We start from the raw sequence: 24,674 nt of genomic DNA, 5'->3' as shown, positions 1-24,674 counted from the left end.
AAAAAGAGGTAATATATAGCAAGAGCCCATTTTGTTAGCTATTTTGTATGTCTGTATCTATTTGATCACACAGAAAACAGTTTGGAAGGAGGTGCAGCAAAATGTTAACATTATCTCTGAGTCTTAGCGTTATGATTGAATTTCATCCCATCTTCTAAATTTTCTACAATGCACTTGCATTACCATCGGACGCATATGAAGCAGATACTAAGAACTCCCTTTCCCCATCTCAGACTCCTGGCCTTGTCCACATCCCGCTATTCTGCACCAAGCAGCACTCATATCCTTTATCTTCCACATTTACATCACTGGCAAAAATGGTGTTGCCAATCAGCGCACCTACGACCCAGATACTACTCAGACTCACGCTTGGCAAAGAAGGGTCAGAATTTCCTCCAAGGCATCAGAGAAATTTAGAAGGGAAAACTGCACTTCCTAGATCAGTGGTTTATGCTGACATGGGTGAAACAATCCTCTGGCTTGGCTTGCAAGGACTTTTGAATCAAACAGACATACGTTCAAATCCGGGCTCTCCCACTTACTACGTGTGTGATCCAACATCACCTAACCTCTTTGGGCTTCAGTTTGTTCTTGGGTTAATAAACGTTCCTTGCAGAGTCTCTTTAATAATTGGATGAAGATTATATACCTAATATATAATAGATACTCTCAAGAGATGACAGACATTATTTGTAGAAATATTATTATTAATGATAATCAGAGGGGCACCTGGATGGCTCAGTTGGTTAAACATCTGATTTTGGCTCAGGTCATGATCTCACCGTTCCTGAGTTCGAGCCCCTCATCAGGCTCTCTGCTGTCAGCACAGAGCCTGCTTCAGATCCTCTGTTTCCATCTCTCTCTGCCCCTCCCCAACTCACGTGCACTCCCTCTCTCTCTCAAAAATAAATATGTTAAAATAAAATAAAATAAAATTTTATAATCAGAATACTCAATATAGCCAAGAAAGTTAGCCAGGCAAATCAAATCAGCCTAAGAGAGTGCTGATTCTGTCCAAAGGTGATCTATGCTTGACTCAAAAAATCTCTCTCATACTCTTGGAGGAGTTTCTTCTGGACAAGTCCTTCAAAGCTGCCCTAAAGGATCCAATCCCTGCATAAATTACAACTCTAAGCAGTGGCTTTGCCTCATAAATCCGAGAAGGAAGCATTCTGAGGCACCCTAGAGCCAATCCTCACCCTCCGTAAGTCCAACCATGCCAAGGCCATCTTCCTCAACAAAGCCCCCACTTTCAGGCAGATCACATCATATCCTGTATACCAAAAATCTTTCCTGATAATTCTCATTTCTTCTTAGGGTCTTGAAAGGACTCCTTTTGGAGGGAGTGGTCCCTTCTAGGGGGAAAATATAAACCTGTGACCATCAGACCAATTAACAATGTACCAAGAATCCATTTTTTTCTCCCTCAACTTTTACTTTGAAAAATTTGAAACTGATGAAAAGTTGGAATAATACTACAATGTACTCATATATTCTTTAGCTAGAAAGCTATCATTTTTAGTTATCATTATAAGACATTTGTTTGTATATACATACACAAGAATATTTTTTAACAGAACTATTTAAAAGTTAGTTCCAGACATTATGACATTTTATTCCTAAATATTTAGGCACATATTTAGAGTAACAAAGACATTCTCCTATACCATGACAATAACAATACCATTAATCACACTGAAAACAATTAAACACTGATACAGTAATATTATCTAATACACAGTCTCCAATTGTCTCAAGTTTGTCCTTAATAGCTTTTTTCTCTAAACTGAGGTTCTAATCATGGGAATATGCTTTTGGTTATCCTATCTCTTTAGTCTCCTTTAACCTAGAGCAGTTTCCTGCCTTTATTTTCCATGGCATTAACTTTGCAGGGTCTAAGCCAGTTTTCTTCTAGTATGTCCCACCATCTGGATTTGTCTGGTTTATTTTTCATGATCAGATTTAGACTTAAAAACTGGCCACAAACAATACAAGTTATGTTGTACAGTTCTCACTGTATCACAACAGAGGCATAATATCTATTACTGGTGATATTAAGTATGATCACTTGGTTAAAGAGGTAATTGCCAGATCTCTTGCTGGCCATGGTCAGCGATGGTCAAAGGGCCTAAAGCCCATAGGGTGTCTGTTACGTGCTCCTGTGTTATGATCTCTTCCCACCCTCTTTGAAGGCAACTTGGTATTCTCCTGGAGATGGCAGAGGCCAGGTCAGAAGTAGTACTGGGGCCCAAAGGAGCATTTATAGAAACTCTATATGAAATCTTCCTAGAGTCCAGTACTTCACAGTCAACTAGTATAGACTATCCATGTCAGAAGACTGCTGGGTGCTCTCTGATGGCACAGGGACCAGCAAAAGTCTCTTAGGACAGCAACACCCTTTCACAGATTGGACTGAATCTCTGAGAAGTCCCACTGCTGTTTCTGGCCTCCTGGACACAAAGAGCATCTCACTGGCCACTGAGTTCTGGTGTCCCATTCCCCTGGGTTGGTAATACACAATCGAAAAACTTGTGGCAGTGTTATATTCAAATCTCCAGTTTATCTCTGCAGCGAGTTTCCAAGCATATCTGGTACAGAAACTCTATACCTTTCCTCTGCCTTCCTGGATAACCCTCAGTCTTTATGAAAGGCCAGGAGCTAGTGACCACAACATCACCTCAAATGATCATTTCCTTTAAAAACCATGCAATCATCTGGTGCAAGAAATCACAGGTAGATGACAAAAAACCAACTTTGAGGGGCAGACTAACTTACCTTGTGTACCAATGTAAGCATTCTTCTGCTTGTAGCCATCCATGAAACTGGCATTGATGTAATCTGTCTAATGATAAAAAGGAAATATCATTGCAGCTGTGTGGAATATACCATTTGGATGGGAAAATTATATACTAGGTAAATAAAACCCAACGTGTAGATATTCTCTTCTTGTCAGGCAGAAAGTGAGGAAAGCGTCAGTGCAAAACTTAACTTCTACAGATGTTACTGGAACAAATGGATACCCACATGCAGGAGGAAAAAAAAAAAAATCAAGCTGGCTTGTTCCTCACACTATACACAAAAACTAACTCAAAACAGATCACCTAATGTAAGAGCTAAAATTACAAAACTCTTAGAAGAAAACATAGGGTTAAATCTTTGTGACCTTGGGTTAGACAAAACCTTCTTAGCCATGACACCAAAAATACAAGCAACAAAAGGAAACCAGATACACTGAACTACATTAAAATGGAAAACTTTTGTGCTTCAAAGGACACCATCAAGAAACTAAAAAAGGGGCACCTGGGTGACTCGGTTGAGTATCTGACTCTTGGTTTCAAGCTTAGGTCATGATCTAGCAGCTTAGCTTACAGGTTCGAGACCCTCGTCGGGCTCTGCACCGACAGTGGGAAGCCTGCTTGGGATTCTCTCTCTCCTCTCTCTCTGCCCTTCCCCTGCTCATGCTCTCTCTCTCTCTCTCTCTCTCTCTCTCAAGATAAATAAATAAACTTAAGAAAAAAGAGTAAACCCCACACAATGCACATATTTGATAAGGGACTTATATATAGAATATATAGACAGCCTTCACAATTCAATATTAAAAAGACAACCCAATTTTATTTTTATTTTTTTAAATGTTTATTTATTTATGAGAGAGAGAGAGAGACAGAGCACCAGTGGGGGAGGGTCAGAGAGAGAGGGAGACACAGAATCCAAAGCAGGCTCCAGACTCTGAGCTGTCAGCAATGCCCCAATGCGGGGCTCAAACTCATGAACTGTGAGATCATGACCTGAGCTGAAGTCGGACGCTCAAGCAACTGAGCCACCAGGCGCCCAGGACAACCCAATTTTAAAATGGGCAAAGGATCAGAATAGCCATTTCTCTAAAGATACACAAATGGCAATAAGCACAAGAAAAGATGCTCAACATTATGAGCCATCAGGGAAATGCAAATCAAAACCACAATAAGTGGGGCGCCTGGGTGGCTGAGTCAGTTAAGCATCCGACTCTTGATCTCAGCTCAGGTCTTGATCTCAGGATCATGAGTTCAAGCCCCACATTGGGCTCCACACTGGGCATGGAACCTACTTAAAAACAAAAAACAAAACACAATGAGATACCACTTCATACCCAATAGGATGCCTACAGGTACAAGTGGATAATAACAAATGTAGGCAAGGATGGTGCAAAAACTGGAACCCTCATATGCCCCTACTGGGAATGTAAAATGGTGCAGTCATGTTGGAAAACAGTCCAGTGGTTCTTCCAAAGCTTAAACACAGAGTTACCAAATGACCCAGCAATTCCACTCCTGAGGGAATGAAAACATATGTCCACAGAAAAACTTACACAAATATTCATAACAGCATTATTCATAATAGCCAAAAAATGGTATTCACCTGCTGAATGTATAAATAAAAGTGGCATATCCATACGACGGAGTATTATTTAGCAATAAATGGAGTGAAGTACTGCTACATGCTACAACATAGATGAACCTTGAAAACATGCTGAGTTAAGAAGCCAGACACAAAAGGCCACATATTGTAAGATTCCATTGATATGAAATGTCCAAAACAAGCAAATCTCTAGAGACAGAAAGTAGACAAATTGTGGGGGAAAGGGGTGTGACTGCCAAGGGTGTGGAGTTTCTTTTTCAGGTGATAAAAATGTTCTAAGGTTGATTGCAGTGGTTGCCCAACTCTGTGAATGTAAGAAAAACCACTGAATTATACACTTTAAATGGGTAAATTGTATGGTATGTGAATTACATCTCAACAAAGATGTTAACTACCGAAAAAGGAGTCCATTAAGATTTGTAGCACTGGTTCAAAACCAAAAGGGAGGCAAGCCAAGCAACCTGAGTAGGATAATCCTGTCCATGCTGCCACACACAAAAGGCAAAGCATGACTGGAGAAGGAAGAAAGCTATACCTCATATCCAGGACCATCAACAGCATGGGCCAAACACCCAGACTCCTTTACTACCTGAATTAACACAAAGCAATAGCCAGACAAATTCAGAGGCGTCTCAATGAACAGCTCTTGACTCAATTCTCTTCTGGGGGCCTTCTCTAATCTCCCAGTGTTTTCAGTCTTATTTACTTCCATATCATTAGCTATCAGGGAAATTAAATAGGATTTAGTCTTTATTATTTTTATTATACCTTCTCACAAGATCTCTGCCAATGTCCTTTAATCCAAGCTGATAAAAGAGAAACACGGATGAAGCTACAGTGTCAAGTTTTGGTATAACTAGTTGAGGGGATCTACCAGTTATGATGAATAGCAGAGGGTGTGAAGGGATATAGGAGGACAAAAGGAAAAAAGTCCAATGTTAACCTAGAGAAAGCACATACTCCACTCTACTCTGGAGAGGTCGGAGTGACTCCCCAATCCATCATTTTTTCTCCACTGGGTTCCACCACTTGGAAACCAGTCTGAATTGTCAGTATCCACAGCCACCTTGAGAAGACATCTCCATCTCATGGTCGTTACTTGAGTATGTGTCTGTTAGGCAGCCAGTCTACCTCGTCCTCCCACAAATTATTTAGTCAAGAGTTTCCCGCTTTCTCCTTTCACAGCAGTTGATTTTGACCTCATACTACTAGTGTGTTCTACTCTGACTGAGACATCTTCACTGAGCTAAGGGACCATTCACAGCAGACCCAGCAAGCTAAAAGCCTCAATCACTCCCAACCAGACTTGCTCAATCCAGGGCCCACCACAGTCAGTCAAAGCTATCCTCTGCCCAGCCTGGCACGTTCAAGTGGTACACCCTGCAGGACCCAAGTGAGAAGGCACAGAAAGTACAAAGGATTTACCTGGTACATGCCAATCAACACTATTCTATAAGTAATATATGGTATATAGTATTATATATTATATATATATCACATATATATATAGGATATATATATATATATATCCTATATATATATATAGGATATATATATATATATCCTATATATATATATCCTATATATATATATAGGATATATATATATACACACACTTACACACACACACACACACACACATACGGCTGTTACTTTTGGAACTTCATGCTTTGAAAAGAAATATCACCTCTTTAAAGGAAACTTACTATTTCTTTATAACCAAGGAAACCAGCTTTCAGTAAGTATCCTTGTCTCTGAGAGTACTAGGAATTAGTATCAGTAATTTCAGAAGAATCATCAGAAATTAAACCTGAAAATGACCTCAGAGATAAAGTAGAGATTTTGGGGCAAACTGAAATAGCAGAGAGAACCAAACTAAGTACACTTGTTATGGGCCATGTTCAATAGAAACTATGACTAATAGCTTTATAATTCTAGAAGCAAATCTGGTGAACAATTCACTCATAAACCTGAATCCTGAATCCTCCATTTACTGTAGAAATAAAGCTGTTGCCAATGTTTGCAGTAATTAAAGGAGCATAACTCAAGTGATGATCTTCAGATTAATTGCAGGATGACTAGAATAGTCTGCTGGTATACCGGGATTCACTCATTCATTCACAAATAATTTACTGAAGGTCTGATATGTACTGTTCTAGGTACTGAAGATGGAGCAGTCAAGAAGACAGGTAAATACAGATATCTGACTCCAGATCCTCAGCTCAACCATCATACTCTTACTCCTTTAGAGCATATATTATCATGATCTCAATAATAGTGATGAACTTGCTCTAAGTCAGCCAGGCTCTGAGCTAATGTTCCTGCAAGAAAACCCTTTGTAAGGGTCCTGGACAGGGTTATGAATTCAGTTTATGTGCTTGAAACAGTAGGGTCAAAAGAGATAAAAACCATGATGATAGGGTCTCAACCCACATATCATATATGCCCAAATACAAGGCAATGATTTTACCAAAAATTATCCCCCAGAAAAAAGAGAGGGGATATAATAAGACCCTATAATGTATGTCATGTTAAAGGGGCACTATCTGAATTCCTTTACTTTGAACAACAAGCTCAATCAACGCTGGGTTTTTTAAGTAATGTCTACGCTCAATGTGGGGCTCAAACTTATAACCCTGAGATCAAGAGTCGCATGCTCTACCAACTGAGCCAGCCAGGCACCCCTCAATGGTGTTTTTTTTTTATATACATATGGAGGGCACTAGACAGAATTGGTATATCAGAAGAAAAAAGAAGAAATGTAACACATATTTAGTAATTGACCTCAAAATTCTAAGTGTTGGATGTTGCTGTAAATAATTATGTTAAAAAAGACTTTTAAGGGGCACCTAGGTGGCTCAGTCGGTTGAGCGTCCCACTTTGGCTCAGGTCATGATCTCACGGCTTGTGGGCTTGAGCCCCACGTCGAGCTTTGTGCTGACGGCTCAGAGCCTGAAGCTGCTTTGGATTCTGTGTTTCCCCTCTGCCTGCCCCTCCCCTGCTCACACTCATCTCTCTCAAAAATAAATAATAAAACATTAAAAAAAAAAAAAAAGACTTTTAAGGGGCATGTCAGCACAGAGCCCATGTCAGATCTTCTGTCTCCCCTCTCTCTCTGCCCTTCCCTTGCTAGCATGCTCTCTCTCTCAAAAATAAACATTAAGGGGTGTCTGGGTAGCTCAGTCATTTAAGCATCCAACTTCAGCTCAGGTCATGATCTCACGTTTGTGGGTTTGAGCCCCGCACTGGGCTCTGGGCTGACAGCTCACAGCATGGAGCCTACTTCAGATTCTGTGTCTCCTTCTCTCCCTGTCCCTCCCCTGCTCATGCTCTGTCTCTCAAAAACAAATTTAAAAAATAATAAAGATTTAAAAAAGGAGGACTTTAAAAAAGAATAAGTAAATGATTATACTACAGAGAATGCATAAGATATAGGATAAATGAAAAAGAAAAACCTGTGTTAGTGTTATGCTAATAGGTTTTTCTGGCTTAGGATAAACTTTTCAGTGACAATACCATACACTTAAAAGGAAATAAAAATTCTATGTGCTCTGGAAAACTGTGTTCAATTGGCTCAGGAAGTAGCTCAAATGAGGACAAAGCACTGATGTTAAAGGTGCACTTGAAGAATTTCACTAAATATCTATATTAGTATATTATAAGCGTGATTTTTAAAATGAACAGATATGATCAAATTAATACATTAAATAATATAATTAATTGACCACTTCAACTCTATCCCTAAATATTTACGTATACACTAGTTGTCCAAAATTATTTTCATATCTTCTAGATGGAAAAATCACTTACAATTAGAGTTGCCTTGTATTGATACATATATACACTCACTAACACGGTAGACCACAGAACTCTCATTTTACAACAAGTAAAAGGAGAAATCATTGAACATTTATCAAGCACCTACAATATACCAGACCTTGCCCTATCAGCATCTACATAAATTTTCCATTTAATTTCTGCTTAGTATTGTGAGATGGGTTGATAGGTAACAGACTAGTATATAGCAAAGTTAAAACTCACATCTGATCTCTCTGGCTTAGAGTCTATGTTCTTTCTGCTATGGTATCAGTAAGCCTCACTTTGGAAAGTTTCCCTCAGTGCTCCTGAAAGACAGCATTTATCTGACTACCTGAGTATAGCCACTTCGTTTTGTCAACTTCACTCTCGTTTGGTCCAGGCAGGGCACATCCCCATAGCGGTTCTTCTCTAGGTTTCCTGGAGACCTGCAGAAAATGAAACAGATAAACTAAAACAAAGACAGAGAAAAGGTGGAAGCAGTGTGTATGTGTGCATACGAAGTGTGGCAGTGCAAAGGTGGACGTCAGTCACTGTTGGCGGTGGAGACTTGGATCTGTTCATTGCCTAGCCTATCCATGGTCCATATCATTCAACATTTTTAATGATATGTATGTATTCCTGTGGAAATAAAGATATTTCCATTCGAAAGAGAAAAGGAAAGGGAAATAGGGGTACAGCACCCCCCCCAAAAAATCCAGCTGCTAATAAACCTAAGTCCAGTTTAACATGGTAGGTTGACAACATATGTTTGACTCCACTCCATCTAGTAGCCTCACTAAAATGACAATAAAGGCACTAATCGGTACAAATCCCAAAAGTGACGGCAGAGACATCAGCAGACAAAGAGTGAAATCTATTTTGGCAGAGAGAAAACAGATGGAAAAATTTGGGCTGACTTCAGCCAAACAAATGCAGAAAAATAGGACCCACAGCGGTATCTACAGAGAGACACAATGGCTCACTCTCATAACTCCCACACCTTGGAAGGCAACGTGAGGCACAGGGCTAAAAACAGAGGAATAAATGAAAAGCTGAATTATAGAAAATGAGAATCCCCTGCCCTCATCTCCCTGTCCTCTCCCGTCTTACACTTATATCCTAGCTTGGACCCTACGGGCAAGAGAGTGGAGAATTCCTCTCTGGAGTAAGTGAATACCCCTACATGAAAGAATTCTATCATCTGGAATACACCAACAACTAGCTAGCTGATTAGTTAAACTTGAAGATCACCCATGCAAACAGCATTTCCAAGCAGGGTTTAAGGACTCCACTCCTAAGTATAGAGTACTTACAGCCAAGAACCTCCATGTAATTACAGAAAGTTCCAACACAAAAAAAGAGACCAGTCAAACACATGGCAGGGAAAAAGCACAAAAGAGAATCATTAAGAGCAAGTAAGTTCTAAAAGGCTATAATTAACACCCTCAGAGAGAAAAAGATACTGTATGTATGAAAATAAGAACAGGATGCTACGAGAAAGGAACAGAGAAGAAAAGCTCTTAGCAAATAAAAATGATATCCAAAATATAAAACTTTAATACAAGAGATGAAAGAGAAAGTTGAAGAAATTTTCCAGAATAAAACAAAAATTCAAAGTGATAAAAAATATGAGAAAATTTTAGTCAAATAAGACAATCATTCTAGGGCAGGAGTCAGCAAAGTATGGCCTGGCCAACCTGTTTTTGTAAATAGAAGTTTTACTGGAACACAACCAAGCCTGTCAGTTCAGTACTAGCAGAGATTATTATACTTGCAACAAAGATTATAAGGCCCAAAAGCCTAAAATGTTTACTATTTTGCCTTTCAAGAAAAAGTTTGTCAATCTCTGCTCTGGGAGATCCAACCAGGCTGATAGAAATATTCCAGAAGTAAAGAACTGATACAGTACAAGAAAAGAAAGAAAGAAAAAGAGCTAATATAAAAAAAAAAACAAATAGTCCTACGACTAAAGTACGCAAGCCTTCAGGTGAAAGAACCTATCAAGCACCCAACAAAATGAATGAAAAAAAAAAGGGACCCACACCAAGCAAGGCATATCATTGTGAAATTTCTAAATGGAAAGATAGAGATTATCTAAAAATGTCCAAAAAGACTTGAGAAGGCTTAAGAATAAAATCAGATGATTTAGTAGCATTGCTACCAAATACAGAGGATTGTTTTAAAAATTCTGTTAAACCTAACCAAAGATATAAAAGATCCGTATGCTGAAAACTATAGAAAGCTTATGAAGGAAATTGAAGATACAAAGAAATGGAAAAACATTCCGTGCTCATGGACTGGAAGAATATATATTGTTAAAATGCCAATACTACCCAAAGCTATCTACACATTCAATGCAATCCCAATCAGAATTGCACCAGCATTCTTCTCGAAGCTAGAACAAGCAATCCTAAAATTTGTATGGAACCACAAAAGACCCCGAATAGCCAAAGTAATATTGAAGAAGAAAACCAAAGCGGGAGGCATCACAATCCCAGACTTTAGCCTCTACTACAAAGCTGTAATCATCAAGACAGCATGGTATTGGCACAAAAACAGACGCATAGACCAATGGAATAGAGACTCCAGAATTGGACCCAAAAAGTATGGCCAACTAATCTGACAAAGCAGGAAAGAATATCCAATGGAAAAGACAGTCTCTTTAACAAATGGTGTTGGGATAACTGGACAGCAACATGCAGAAGAAGGAAAACTAGACCACTTTCTTATACCATTCACAAAAATAAACTCAAAATGGATAAAGGACCTGAATGTGAGACAGGAAACCATCAAAATCCTAGAGGAGAAAGCAGTAAAAAAACCTCTCTGACCTCAGCCACACAATTTCTTACTTGACACATCTCCAAAGGCAAGGGAATTAAAAGCAAAAATGAACTATGGGGACCTCATGAAGATAAAAAGCTTCTGCACTGCAAAGGAAACAATCAACAAAACTAAAAGGCAACCAGTGGAATGGGAAAAGATATTTGCAAATGACATATCAGACAAAGGGCTAGTATCCAAAATCTATAAAGAACTCACCAAACTCCACACCCAAAAAACAAATAATCCAGTGAAGAAATGGGCAGAAAACATGAATAGACACTTCTCTAAAGACGACATCCAGATGGCCAACAGGCACATGAAAAGATGCTCAACGTCACTCCTCATCAGGGAAATACAAATCAAAACCACACTGAAATACCACCTCACACCAGTCAGAGTGGCTAAAATGAACAAATCAGGAGACTATAGATGTTGGCGAGGATGTGGAGAAATGGGAACCCTCTTGTACTGTTGGTGGGAATGCAAACTGGTGCAGCTGCTCTGGAAAACAGTGTGGAGGTTCCTCAAAAAATTAAAAATACACCTACCTTATGACCCAGCAATAGCACTGCTAGGAATTTACCCAAGGGATACAGGAGTGCTGATGCATAGGGGCACATGTACCCCAATGTTTATAGCAGCACTTTCAACAATAGCCGAATTATGGAAAGAGCCTAAATGTCCACCAACTGATGAATGGATAAAGAAATTGTGGTTTATATACACAATGGAATACTACTTGGCAATGAGAAAGAATGAAATATGGCCTTTTGTAACAACGTGGATGGAACTGGAGAGTGTTATGCTAAGTGAAATAAGTCATACAGAGAAAGACACAGACCATATGTTTTCACTCTTCTGTGGATCCTGAGAAACTTAACAGAAGACCATGGGGGAGAGTAAGGAAAAAAGAAAAAAAGTTGGAAAGGGAGGGAGCCAAACCATAAGAGACTCTTAAAAACTGAGAATAAACTGAGGGTTGATGGGGAGTGGGAGGGAGGGGAAAGTGGGTGATGGGCATTGAGGAGGGCACCTGTTGGGATGAGCACTGGGTGTTATATGGAAACCAATTTGATAATAAACTTCATATTAATAAAAAAAAATAGAAAAAAAATTCTGTTATTATTTCCAACCTGCAATTCGATGCTCTACCAAAATTTAAGTGAAGAAAGAAGATGGGGGACCCATTAACCAAGAACCAATAAAGGAAAGTGAGGAGGGAAATCAGGACAAAGCTGAGGAGCAAGTCCAGACAACACCAACCTCAGTTGAGACTAGAGAAAAAAAAAAAAAAAAAAAAAAAACCTAAAAATTCTGCAAGTGAGGACTCCAGGGGAAAATAAACAATCAATTCATCATGTGATATATTTGACCACTTGGAAAATACTAAGAACAGAACAGTATAAAATAAATTTAATGAAGCATAGGGGAAAAAATAAAGCTACGAACATGGAAAACTAAAAACAAATTTAAAAATTAGGTAATTAACTCCAAAAGAAACAAAAAAATTGAATTAATAAAATTTAATATATTTGATTTCCTAGAAGCCTATTTAGTTCTGCAGTAGAAAAAATTTCATAGTCATAATAATGTGAACAGTAACTACTGATTTAATAAAAAATTGTGACATAATTATATTGGAAAAACAGTCAAAAGGGAATTGGAGAAAGAGTGTAAGAGCCAAAGCTTACCAACCACAAAAATCAATAAAGAGCATTAGAAGGACTTTATTTACAATCATAGAAGAAATACCAAAAGAAACAACTATAAGAGTTGAAAACGGACACCTAAGGGCGTGTGTGGCTCAGTCGGTTTAAGCGTCCAACTCTTGATTTTAGCTCAGGTCATGATCTCAGGGTCCTGGGATCAGGCCCCCATTGGGCCCCATGCTTAGCTTACAGAATACTAGCTTAATATTCTCTCTCTCTGCCCCTACCCCCTCGTGCTCACTCTAAATAAAATTAAAAAAAAAAAAAGAAAAGAAAAGAAAATGGACACCTAGTAGAACTGAGGGTAAGGCTAGAGACAGCCATTAATTTAATCATTTCTTTAAAAATTTTTTAATGTTTATTTTTGACAGAGACAGAGCGTGAGTGGGAGAGGGACAGAGAGAAGGAGACACAGAATCTGAAGCAGGCTCCAGGCTCAGCACAAAGCCTGACTCGGGGCTTGAACCCACCACCCGTGAGATCATAACCTGAGCCGAAGTCAGATGCTTAACCAACTGAGCCACCCAGGCACCCCTCATCATTCCTTTGGTACTATTTTATAATAATATTATATTTCATTTTGTAAATGAATTATTGTAAATTCTTTCTTTTATATAACAGTTATATATAACAACTATATATATTTATATATATAAAAGTTATATATAACTTTTATAAAACAAATTCCTTCTTTTATATAACAAAAAAAGGATGGAGCAAATATGGCAAAATATTAAAAATTGTCAGTATCAATTCTGGTGATAGGAAGATAGTTGTTTATCATGTTATACTCTGTACTTTTCCATATTTAAAAAAATTCCCTCTTCCCACACAAATAAGCCCAGCTGATATTTTACAAAGTTCCAAGGACAATTCAATGGAGGAAGGATTTTTCAGCAAATGGTGCTGGAGCAACTGGATAGCCACAGGCTTATACGCACATGCACAAACACACATACACGCGCATACACACACATACACGCACACATACAAAAATCAACATCAACCTAAACCTTACACTTTATACAAAAATTAATTCAAAATGGATCACGGAATTAAATAAATGCAAAACATAACACTATGAAACTTTTACGTAAAAAAAAGAGAAAATCTTTGGAATCTAGGGTTAGATGTTCTTAGATTTGACACCAAGAGTGTGATCCATAAAAGGAAAAACTGATTAAAGGACTTGACCAAAATAAAACCTTTTGCTTCACAAGGGACCCTGTTAAGAGGATGAAAAGACCAGCTACAGACTAGAAGAAAATATTCATAAGCCAGTATCCAACAAAGAACATATATCTAGAAAATGTTTTTAAAAATTCTCAAATCTCAACACTTTTTTAAAAAGTCCAAACAGAAAGTGGGCAAAAGGCACATTTTTACAAAGAAGATATACAGATGGTAAACAAGCACATGAAAAGATGTTCAAATCATTAACTATTAGAGAAATGTAAATTATACCCACAATGGGATCTCATTACACACCTATCAGGACAACTAAGATAAAAAATAGTGGCAACATCAAATGCTGGGGAGGATGCAAAAAAAAATCGATCATTCATACATTGCTGGGGCATATGCAGAATGGTATGACCACTCTGGAAAACATCTGGGTAGTTTCTCATAAAACTAAACATCCAATTACCAAGTGACCTAGCCATCACACTCATGGATATTTATCCCAGAGAAATGCAAGCTTATGTTCACACAAAACCTAGACATAAACATTCATAGTAGTTTTACATGTAATAGCCAGAAACTCTAAACAACCTAGGTGTCCTTTAACAGGTGAACGGTTAAACAAACCATTCATACCATGAAACACTACCTAGCAATAACAAGGAATGAACTATTGAGACATGTAATAACAACCTGGGTGAATCTCCAAGGAATTACACTGAGAGGAAAAAGCCGATCCTAAAAGGTTCCATATAGTAGGATTCCATTTATTTTTTAATTTTTTTTTTTAACGTTTATTTATTTTTGAGACGGAGAGACAGCATGAATGGGGAAGGGTCAGAGAGAGAGGGAGACACAGAATTTGAAACAGGCTCCAGGCTCTGAGCTGTCAGCACAGAGCCCGATGTGGGGCTTGAACTCATGGACCGTGAGATCATGACCTGAGCCGAAGTCGGATGCTTAACCAACTGAGCCACCCAGGCGCCCCTCCATTTATTTTTTTAATGTTTACTTATTTTTGAGAGAGAGAGACTGAGTGTGAATGGGGGAAGGGCAGAGAGAGAGAGAGAGAGAGACAGAGAAAGAGTCTGAAACAGGCTCCAGGCTCTAAGCTGTCAGCACGGACCCTGATGCAGGGCTTGAACTCACGAACTGTGAGATTATGACCTAACCTGAAGTCGGATGCTTAACCAACTTAGCCACCCAGGCGCCCCAGTATGATTCCATTTATATGATAACATTTTTGAAATGACAAAATCTTAGTAATGGAAACCACATGAGTTGTTGCAGGGGTTAGGGATGGGGAAGGGTGGGACCAAGGTATGTGGTGATGTATTCTTCTGTATCTTGACTGTAGTGATGGATACACAAACCAATGTGTGGGCTAAAGATTGCATAGAACTAAACACACACACACACACACACACACACACACACACACACACCCCACACACACTCTAAAACTGGGGAAATCTGAGTAGACTGGTGTATAATATCAATATCCTAGTTGTGATATTATACTATACTTTTAGAAGATATTATCATGGAAAAACTGTGGAAAGGGTGCATGTAATATCTGTTATTTTTACAACTTTATATGAATCTACAATTATAATAAAATGATAAATTTTTTTAATGTTTATTTATTTTTGAGAGAGAGAGAAGAGAGAGAGACCAAGTGAGGGAGGGGCAGAGAGAGAGGGAGACAGAATATGAAGCAGACTCCAGGTTCTTAGCGGTCAGCACAGAGCCAGATGCAGGGCTCAAACTCAGGGACCATGCGATCATGACCTGAGCCAAAGCCAGACACTCAACTGACTGAGCCACCCAGGCGCCCCTAAAATTTTTTAAAGAACATCTTTTGAAAAAATGGTGTAGGGGAGAAGAAAAGAAAGAAAGAGAGTCTCTTGGTCTATGGCATTCTGGACAACGAGTACTCTGATATCTACTTCATAATCTAGAATTCCAAGGGAGACATAGTTTGTTTTGTATAAGCAGCTTTATTGGAACTTGGTAAAAGACACAGACCTGGAGCTAATGGGGATTCTGGGTTCTGGCTCCTGAAATGGGGGGCTCATTCATTCAATAAAGAGTGAAGATTAGGAAGTCCTTCCACAGGGCTGGGAAGTATTCTCTGATGATAACATGATGGCTGATTTGGGTGATGCCAAGAGGACAATCTAAACTTCCTTTTTTTACTGGGTGGAGGAGGACCACAGTAGAAATGACATCTCAAGGACCTCACAGCAGAAGTACCCAGAATAAGGTTAGGAATACCCAGGACAAGAATGCATGCTCTTGGAGCAGCCCAGTACTCCTCTCTGCCCAGTACTTCCTTGATTCAAAACTGTTACAAGGAGGGTTGGGGAGGTGTCTGGGTGGCTTAGTTGGTTAAGTGGCGACTACAGCTCAGGTCATCATCTCGTGGTTCGTGGGTTTGAGTCCCACGTCGGGCTCTGTGCTGACAGCTCAGAGCCTGGAGCGTGCTTCAGATTCTGTGTCTCTCCCTCTCTCTCTGTGCTTTCCCCACTCATGCTCTATCTCTCTCTGTCTCTCAACAAAAAATAAATGTTAAAAAAAAATTTTTTTTAAAAAACTACAGGGAAAAACTAGTTGGGAGAAAGATTGGATGCATACATAGAGATTGTAACTTGGTAAGAAACAAACAGCTGTGTGGGAGAAAAGAATACCCTGCGCTTGAAAATTGCTCTGCTTTCTTGTTTTTTTCTTACTTCCCTTTGCATTCTTGCTCTGTTTATTGACTGATTTCTCAATTGTTTCTTCTTTCTTACTCCTCTTATCACTTTCCTAACTCATTCTTTTCCCCCTTTCCTTTTGCTAAAAGGCTCTCTCCCTGAATCTTCTTTACAGCACACTAAGCTGGACAGGAATTATAAGGGGAAAGAGGTATTCACAGAATCATGGACTCCGAAAACATTTAAGCTACACAAGTAAGTAGACATCAGAGACTAAGATCACATATGACACAGAGGAAAACCAGGGTGCAGGGAAGGGAAATAACGTGTATAAATCACAGAGGGGACTTCTGGCTATGCTGGAACTTGAGCCCGAGACAGATTCCCTGGTTTTCAACAGAGCTTCACTTGGAAAGACAGAAATTTCTGCTGCAACCAATGAAAAAAGTGTAGCATAAATGAGAGCAGCAGTAAAGAGAAATGATCTATGCCCTATGGCCAACAATACTTACCAAGTAATTATGAACCAGTTATAAACTAGCCAGGTAGTTCTGCAGTAGAATTTGGATAGAAGGAAAATCCCACAAGGCTAAATGCCTAAGAGTTAATTCTTTTCTGTTACTGTGAATGATTTTAAATGTTCCAGTACCCTCTTCAGAAAGCAAAGTGGCTTTTTTTTTGGTTTGTATTGTGTGTGTGTGTGTGTGTGTGTGTGTGTGTGTGTGTGTGTGTGTGTGTTTTAAGAAAGTAATGTTATACTACAAATGCTCTAGGGAGAAACTGCCCAAATAGAGAGCCTACATTTTTGAGCCAATATTTTTGTTTTTTCCTAAAAACACTTGCATTTCAGAAAAATATTTTAAAATGTGTCCATTATTACATGGCTCCCTTGTCAGGACTGAAGACCTCCAGAAATTTCAAAATATGGGATACTGGCAACAAACACCAAAGCAGGAGAGGCGTCTTTCTGGATAAGAAAATCATCATCTAAGTGAGAGTGATGCTTCGTAATGTGGAAGGGCCTCTGTTAAGGAAATGAGATGTGGAAGGAACTGTTGCCAACACACACCAGAAGCATGTTAGTAACCGATTGTTGTCCCAAACCTTTCCTACTTACATAGAACAGTGGAAAGTGCCAACAGGGTTCTCACGGCGGATGTCTTCATACTCCTCATATATCCCCCGCTTTTGTCTGGTGCTAACATAGTCCATCAGCTCTTGGATGGTCATGGCGTGGGGACCCGGAACATGTACCGAGTCCCAGTCTAAGGCAGGAGGGAGGGAGAACAGGATGATCTCATCGAAGGGATCTGGGTGGCCGTTCATCTGGGGTAGGAATTGGAAATTCCAAGTGGCAAGGTCAATTTTGACGTATCCACCCAGGTTTTCTGGAAGGCACTCCCTGGGCAGGTGCTGGGTGACCTCAGATGTCTTTAATATCTGAATCTGAAAGGCCAAAAAGAACCATGTGAGTACGTAGGGGGGGAAAAACATAGATAAATTGAAGATAAAGAATAAATGTGTTTATATTAGATTTGAAGAAGGGGATGAGATTTGCTTGAAATACGTGGTATACTTGTGAAAGAAGTAGACTGCATTTCATCTGCCTGGGATTGAAGTCTTTTTCCCAAATGTCTGACTTCCAGGAATGTATATCAAATTCATTCCTGGAATTAGGGGTCCTTTTATAAATCTTGAAAGGATGGTACTGTGAACAAAGCCTTTATACTATTAACAAGGCTTCCCAGTGCCATCTCATGCAGGTATTTGCCTTTTTGACTACTAAGAACGCACAGGTAGTGATTTTTTTGGTCAACCCCATACTAAGGTAACCAACTCTAAGCCTGGTGCTTTACTCACAGCTCAGTATGGATGTTCTCAAAGATAGCTTTCTATGAATATAATGCAAGACCAGCCACCCAGAGACAGGGTAGCCCAGGAAAACTGCACAAAAAGTAATCCGAAATCTGCTCTCTGCTTAGACACAGCCTTACTGGACCAAATTAGCCTAGTTGGTTCTCCGTGAAATCTGCGTTGAATGGGAATGCTTGTCTCTCTTACTACTGCCTCTTCTTGGAATGTCCTCTTTTCCTCCTCAGCCTCTTCAAGGAGCAGCTTATAAAGCTCACCTCTTCTGTGATGCCCTCCCTGACTGCCAGAGACAATATTCTCCTCTGGGCTCCTTCCTGCAGAGCCACAGTTTTCTGCACTTCTGCCTCTGTGTTCCCTATCAGGACCATGAACTCCTCAAAGATAAGGAAAGTCTCACTCAATTTTTAATTCCCAGGGCCCAGAGCCTGGACTGTAAAGGTGCTCATGTATTTTGAGTTTATACGCACATTTATACTTACATAAACAAGTGCAAGAACTTGCCTAAAGAGGACTCTCAAAGAGTTACCTTGGAAAAGATCTTTCCTATTCCCAGTCACTAGGTCTCCAAGTACTTACACAGAGCCAAACGTCTTCAGTTTTCCCCTCCAACACAAGTCTCCTCAGCTATAAAGATCTGCATTGTTATCACTAATATAACCTCATAATTCTTTTTTTTTGTTAATTTTTTTTTTTAACGCTTATTTATTTTTGAGACAGAAAGAGACAGAGCATGAATGGGGGAGGATCAGAGAGAGGGAGACACAGAATCCGAAACAGGCTCCAGGCTCCAAGCTGTCAGCACAGAGCCCGATGTGGGGCTCGAACTCATGGACCGTGAGATCATGACCTGAGCCGAAGTCGGCCGCTTAACCGACTGAGCCACCAAGGCGCCCCTATAACCTCATAATTCTATATTACAAAAATCTCTAATAATATTTCACACTATATTATGACATAACTCTTATTATGTCAATGCCCTTTCTTTCAAGGGTGAGAAATGAATGAATGAATAAAACCATAATCTTTCAGTCCTGGAACATTCAGAGGATAATAAAGATAAATTTAGAAAACACTTTTGAAGTTAGGAAACAACAAGCTGTTTTCAGAGAAAATGCCAGGAATGGAGGTAAAGAGAGATACTGAGAGATTCTCCTTTACCACCCTGGTGGTCAAAGGGACGGATTAGTATTTCCAGTTGAACAAATTGAAACACCAGTTTAACTAATGCAATTCCATTAGAGATTGTTAAATATGCATGTACAGCACTAGGCTAAATTTTGGAAGGGGGAGCTATCCTTAAGTTATCCATGGGACACACTCCTTCAGTGCTATCTTTATGCAAGTTGCTATGGAGAGAGAGTGCCAAACAACTATGTGTAGCTCCTAACTTCAAGAAACTTGGAATACAGTGGGAGAGGGAGCCTGTACTGAGCTGAGTAAAGAATAAAGCAGAGAGGGGCATCTGGGTGGCTCAGTTGGTTAAGCATCTGACTTCGGCTCAGGTCGTGAACTCATGGTCTGTGAGTTTGAGCCCCATGTCGGACTCTGTGCTGACAGCTCAGAGCCTGGAGCCTGCTTCGGATTCTGTGTCTCCCTCTCTCTCTGCCCCTCCCCTGCTCATGCTCTGTCTCTCCCTGTCTCTCAAAAATAAATAAACATTAAAAAAAAATTAAAAAAAAAAGAATAAAGCAGAGAATATAAGTGGATACGTTAAGAGAAGCAGAAAGCACTTTAGGAGACAAACCAGGAGAATTTTACTGAAGGTAAAAAATTAATTGGCAGGTTTCAACAGTGGAGATGGAAATGTATCTATCCACCTCCAAATAAAACAAAGCTTGCCTTACCCTCTCCCGGACTTTGTCCTTCAGGAGGAGGCTGATGATGGAATAGGGCACTCGGAACCATATTGGTGCTCCCACAATCAGCACTTTCTTCAAACGAGCAGGAAATGCTCCCTATGGAGAACACATATGAAAATTTAAAGATATTAGTTAAACCACACTGGAACCTGTGACCGTTCGAACGCAAAGTATAGGTTTTCTGCTCTTGTCCCCATCCTTACCCAGCAGGGGGAGTCTACAGCCTAATTTGCGTTTCATTTCAGTAACTACAGAGGTGGTTAAAAATTTTCAAATTATACACCTGACACTAATATAACACTATATGTTAACCATACTAGAATTAAAATTAAAAACTTAATAAAAAGATTAAAAGCTGGTTTACTTTTAAAAGTTATGTTATGTTCTGGGTGCCTGGGTGCCTCAGTCATTAAGCACCTGACTTTGGCTCAGGTCATGATCTTACAGTTAGTCCCACATCTTAGTCCCACATCGGGTGAGCTTGAGCACGCTTCTCTCTCTCTCTCTCTCTCTCTCTCTCTCTCCCTACCCCTCATGGGATTCTGTCTCTCTCTTCCCCTCATTCACTTGCACGCTCTCTCTCTCTCTCTCTCTCTGAAAAAAAGTTATGTTCTTATTAGCATAAGCTTTATGGATCAAAAATATACTGACTTTTGTCAGCATATATGTGTGCATCCTTAAGTTCTGCTTATTAAAACTTTAAGAAAAATTAAATCATGAATAAACAGAACATGAAAGAAACATCTCTCATAACCTTTTATTCTGACATCTGTGTGTTTATAAATCATTTTTTAAGCCATCTCTTCATCTATTTTTGTATTCATTTATTCAATTAATAAATATAATCTAGTGGACACAAGGGCAAATGAGATATAAAGGCAAGGAGACACCTGATCTGCATAAAGCATAAGAATAAAAAAGTATTCATTCCTAATCCACAACTCTTGGTTTCCTTTGGTTTAATATCCCAGGCCTTCTCACGGGCAGGGATACCAGGTAATATTGGCATTACTGGAAGAAATTACTCCCGAGGAATAAAAAAACAAAAAACAAAAAAGAGGGAATTGTAGCTAAATATCTTCTACAACTTTCTCCCTATTCTTTTTCAAAAAATTGATTCTCAATTTGACATGTCACTCTCTGGCTATTCTTCCACTGATTTGGGCGGGGGGGGGGGGGGGGGGGCGGGTGATCCATGAACATTCCCAATAGAGAATATATAGCATCTAGAACAAAATGCTCCATGGGCTTCTTCACTGAAGTCTGAGAAACTACCTTTCATCTCTTCCCTCAAAGATACAACAACTTATTTCAGGGCCCAAAAAGCCAAGGTCCCTTTAAACTGCCAGATCAAAAACCAGTCTGGAGAAATACCTATATTTCCACAAAATTATAAATAAAAAGCAGAAGCCATTATATTTGTTTCTTCAGAGCAAAGAACTACACACTCAGGCCTGTTCCATTTTAATGACTTTATGGCATCCACATATACTGTTGATGGGACAGTAAATAGTTACATCTTCTAGAAGGTCTCTGGCATTACATATCCTTAAAAATGTGCATATCCTCTGATCAAGTAACTCTATCCTAAGGTAACAACCAGAAACACAAAGATTTATGAACAAAAATGTTTACTGCACCTTTATTTTTGATAGTTAAAAATAGCATTTAAAACTGGAAAGAATATATATGTCTGAAAATGGGTAGGGGCTAATAAAAATGGTATTATAATAAGATTATTACATGACCTTTAAAATGAAGATTTCAAAGATTTTTTTACAACTTTGGAAAATGCCCACAATATAATCCTAATTAAACTAAACAGAATCAGCTACAATCTTAATTTTGTTTAAAAAATTACACATATATTTCACAAAGAAAAAAGATTATAAAGAATTATATCAAAAGCTCAATAGAGTTTCTCTCTGATAAGTGAGATTATGAGTTGTTATTTTCTATAATACTTAGCATTACTTTTATTTTTTACAACCTTATTTAAAATGTTTATATCCTCTTTTTTTTTAAAGTAATCTCTAGGGGCACCTGGATGGCTCAGCTGGTTTGGTGTCTGACTCTTGATTTCCCCTCAGGTCATGACGTTGTAGTCTATGGGTTTGAGCCCTGCATCAGGCTCTGCAGTGACAATTCGGAGCCTGCTTGTGATTCTCTTTCTCTGCCCCCACCACTCGTGCTCTCTCTCTCCCTCAAAATAAATGAATAAACTTAAAAGAAAAGTAATCTCCATGTGCAATGTGGGGCTCGAACTCATGACCCAGGGATCAAGAGTTGCATGCTTTACCGACTGAGTCAAGCAGGTGTCCCTAAAATGTTTACATCCTTGGATCCGGTAGGCCTACTCCTAGAAATCCACAAACTATTTTATGTGCAATATATGAATATAAAAAAGTGTTTGCTGAGAAAACTGTTTATTATAACAAACGGGAAAAAATATCCAACAACATAGAAATAGTTAAGTAAATTATTGTAAATACAGGATAGACTATCATTCAGCAATTACAAGTGTTCATAAAATAAAGTTGTTGGAGCTCACTGTATCTTGAAATTGTATGAACATAATTAAGACCATATTGAAAAACATCTAGAAGAAAGTGTCCTACACCAAAATGTCAAGTGTTTATTTCTGCATAGTATCAAAGGCAGTATTTCTTCTTAATGTATATTACTCTGAGTTGTCCAAATTTGTCTACAATGAAAATTTTTTCTGATTATAATAGTATTTTAACTATAAAAGGTAAATGTGAAAAAAATTAGCCACCCTACAAATAATAATCAGCATAAAAGTATAACGGTAAAAACATGTGATTTATAGTAACACTTATGCACACACACACACACACACACACACACTACCTCTCTCCCTATCTTTTTCTCCCTGAAAGTCATTGGTATTACAAACAAGATGATTTATCCTTGGTGTGTGCTGTATGTTTTTATATGTATGTATATGTATCTTTTAGCCTAGGAATAAACTACGTAAGACACATGTAAGATAAATAATTTTAAAAAGTTATTGAAAGACATAACAAAAGACTTAAAAAAAAGTAGAGCATTCTTGGATGGGAGATAATAACATTATAAAGATGTCAATTCCCCCTGAAGTAATTTGTTAATTCATTATATCCAAATAAAATCTGAGAATGTTTCATTTCCCTCAAATGTGACTGAATGACTCTAAAATTCATCTAACCAAAAGGTGATGATTTTTTAAAAAAATTTCTCATCAGATTTAAAATTTGGAAAAAGTGGCTACCCTCTGGGAAATGGCACTGGGTGTATGATGAAGGGTGTCAGAGACTTTTCCCTGAATTGCTTTTTAATTGCTTTTATAATAAAGGGCTAGGAGTGCCTGGCTGGCTCAGTCAGTAAAGCATGTGACTTTTTTTTTTTTTTTAAGTTTATTTATTTATTCTGAAAGAGACAGCGCCTGTGCACAAGCAACGGGGGTGGGGGGAGGAGGAGGAGAAGGAGAAGAGAGAATCCTAAGCAGGCTCCACGCTGTCAGCAGTATGGAACCTCATGTGGGGTTCAAACCCATGACCTGAGCCCAAATCAAGAGTCGGCTGACAGAGCCACCTCAGCGGCCCGTTTTTTTTTTTTTAAGATTTTATTTCTGGGGCACCTGGGTGGCTCAGTCAGTTGCACATTGGACTTTGGCTCAGGTCATAACCTCGAGATTCAAGAGATCGAGACCTGCATTAGGCTCTGGGCTGGCAGCATACAGTCTGCTTGGGATTTTCTCTCTCTCCCTCTCTCTGCCCCTCCTCCACTCACACACATGCTGTCTGTCTCTCAAAGATAAATAAACTTAAAAAAAAAAAAAAAAAGATTTTATTTTTTTTAAAGTAATCTCTACATCCAACATGGGACACAAACTCACAACCCCAAGACCAAGAATTGCACACCCCACCAACTAAGCCACCCATGCGCTCCCAAGCATGTGACTCTTGATCTCAGGGTTGTAGTATGTCCCAGCCCCGTGCTGGGTGTAGAGTTTACTTAAAATAAATAAATAAATAAAATACAAACACAATACAATAAAATACAAGAAACTAAAGAAGAACTAGTTATAAAATAAAGTTTGCTTTCAATATGCATGTTATATATCAATAAATTTAAATAAAGAATACAAAAGTCATGTAAAAAGAATAAAAATGCAAAAAACAGTCAAAACAACTTTTAGAAATAAAAGATTGTGACAGGAATCTTGTCTTATGAGATATTAAACTTTATTATTATAAGATTAAAATAAATAAAACAGTGCATATGTTAGTCTAGATGACTAGATCAAGGGAATAGAGTATCCAGAAATGGGA

General features: G+C 38.8%; 1 protein-coding gene across 3 annotated transcripts in view; it reads right to left on the bottom strand.

Annotated features, from left to right (window-relative positions):
• Window positions 1-24,674, bottom strand: part of PTPN9 (protein tyrosine phosphatase non-receptor type 9) — a 78,914-nt gene that overhangs the window by 6,408 nt on the left and 47,832 nt on the right. For all 3 annotated transcript variants that reach the window (XM_027067815.2, XM_027067816.2, XM_027067817.2), the window contains 4 exons: window positions 20,326-20,436; window positions 17,727-18,055; window positions 8,549-8,642; window positions 2,776-2,842 (listed from right to left, as the gene is read on the bottom strand). In XM_027067815.2, coding sequence (XP_026923616.1) covers window positions 2,776-2,842; window positions 8,549-8,642; window positions 17,727-18,055; window positions 20,326-20,436 — 601 coding nt within the window. The remainder of the gene's footprint in view (window positions 1-2,775; window positions 2,843-8,548; window positions 8,643-17,726; window positions 18,056-20,325; window positions 20,437-24,674) is intronic.

The sequence above is a fragment of the Acinonyx jubatus genome, chromosome B3 (assembly GCF_027475565.1).
Source record: "Acinonyx jubatus isolate Ajub_Pintada_27869175 chromosome B3, VMU_Ajub_asm_v1.0, whole genome shotgun sequence".
In the NCBI taxonomy this organism is placed as follows: Eukaryota; Metazoa; Chordata; class Mammalia; order Carnivora; family Felidae; genus Acinonyx; species Acinonyx jubatus.
This window is presented reverse-complemented; position numbering and strand designations above follow the sequence as displayed.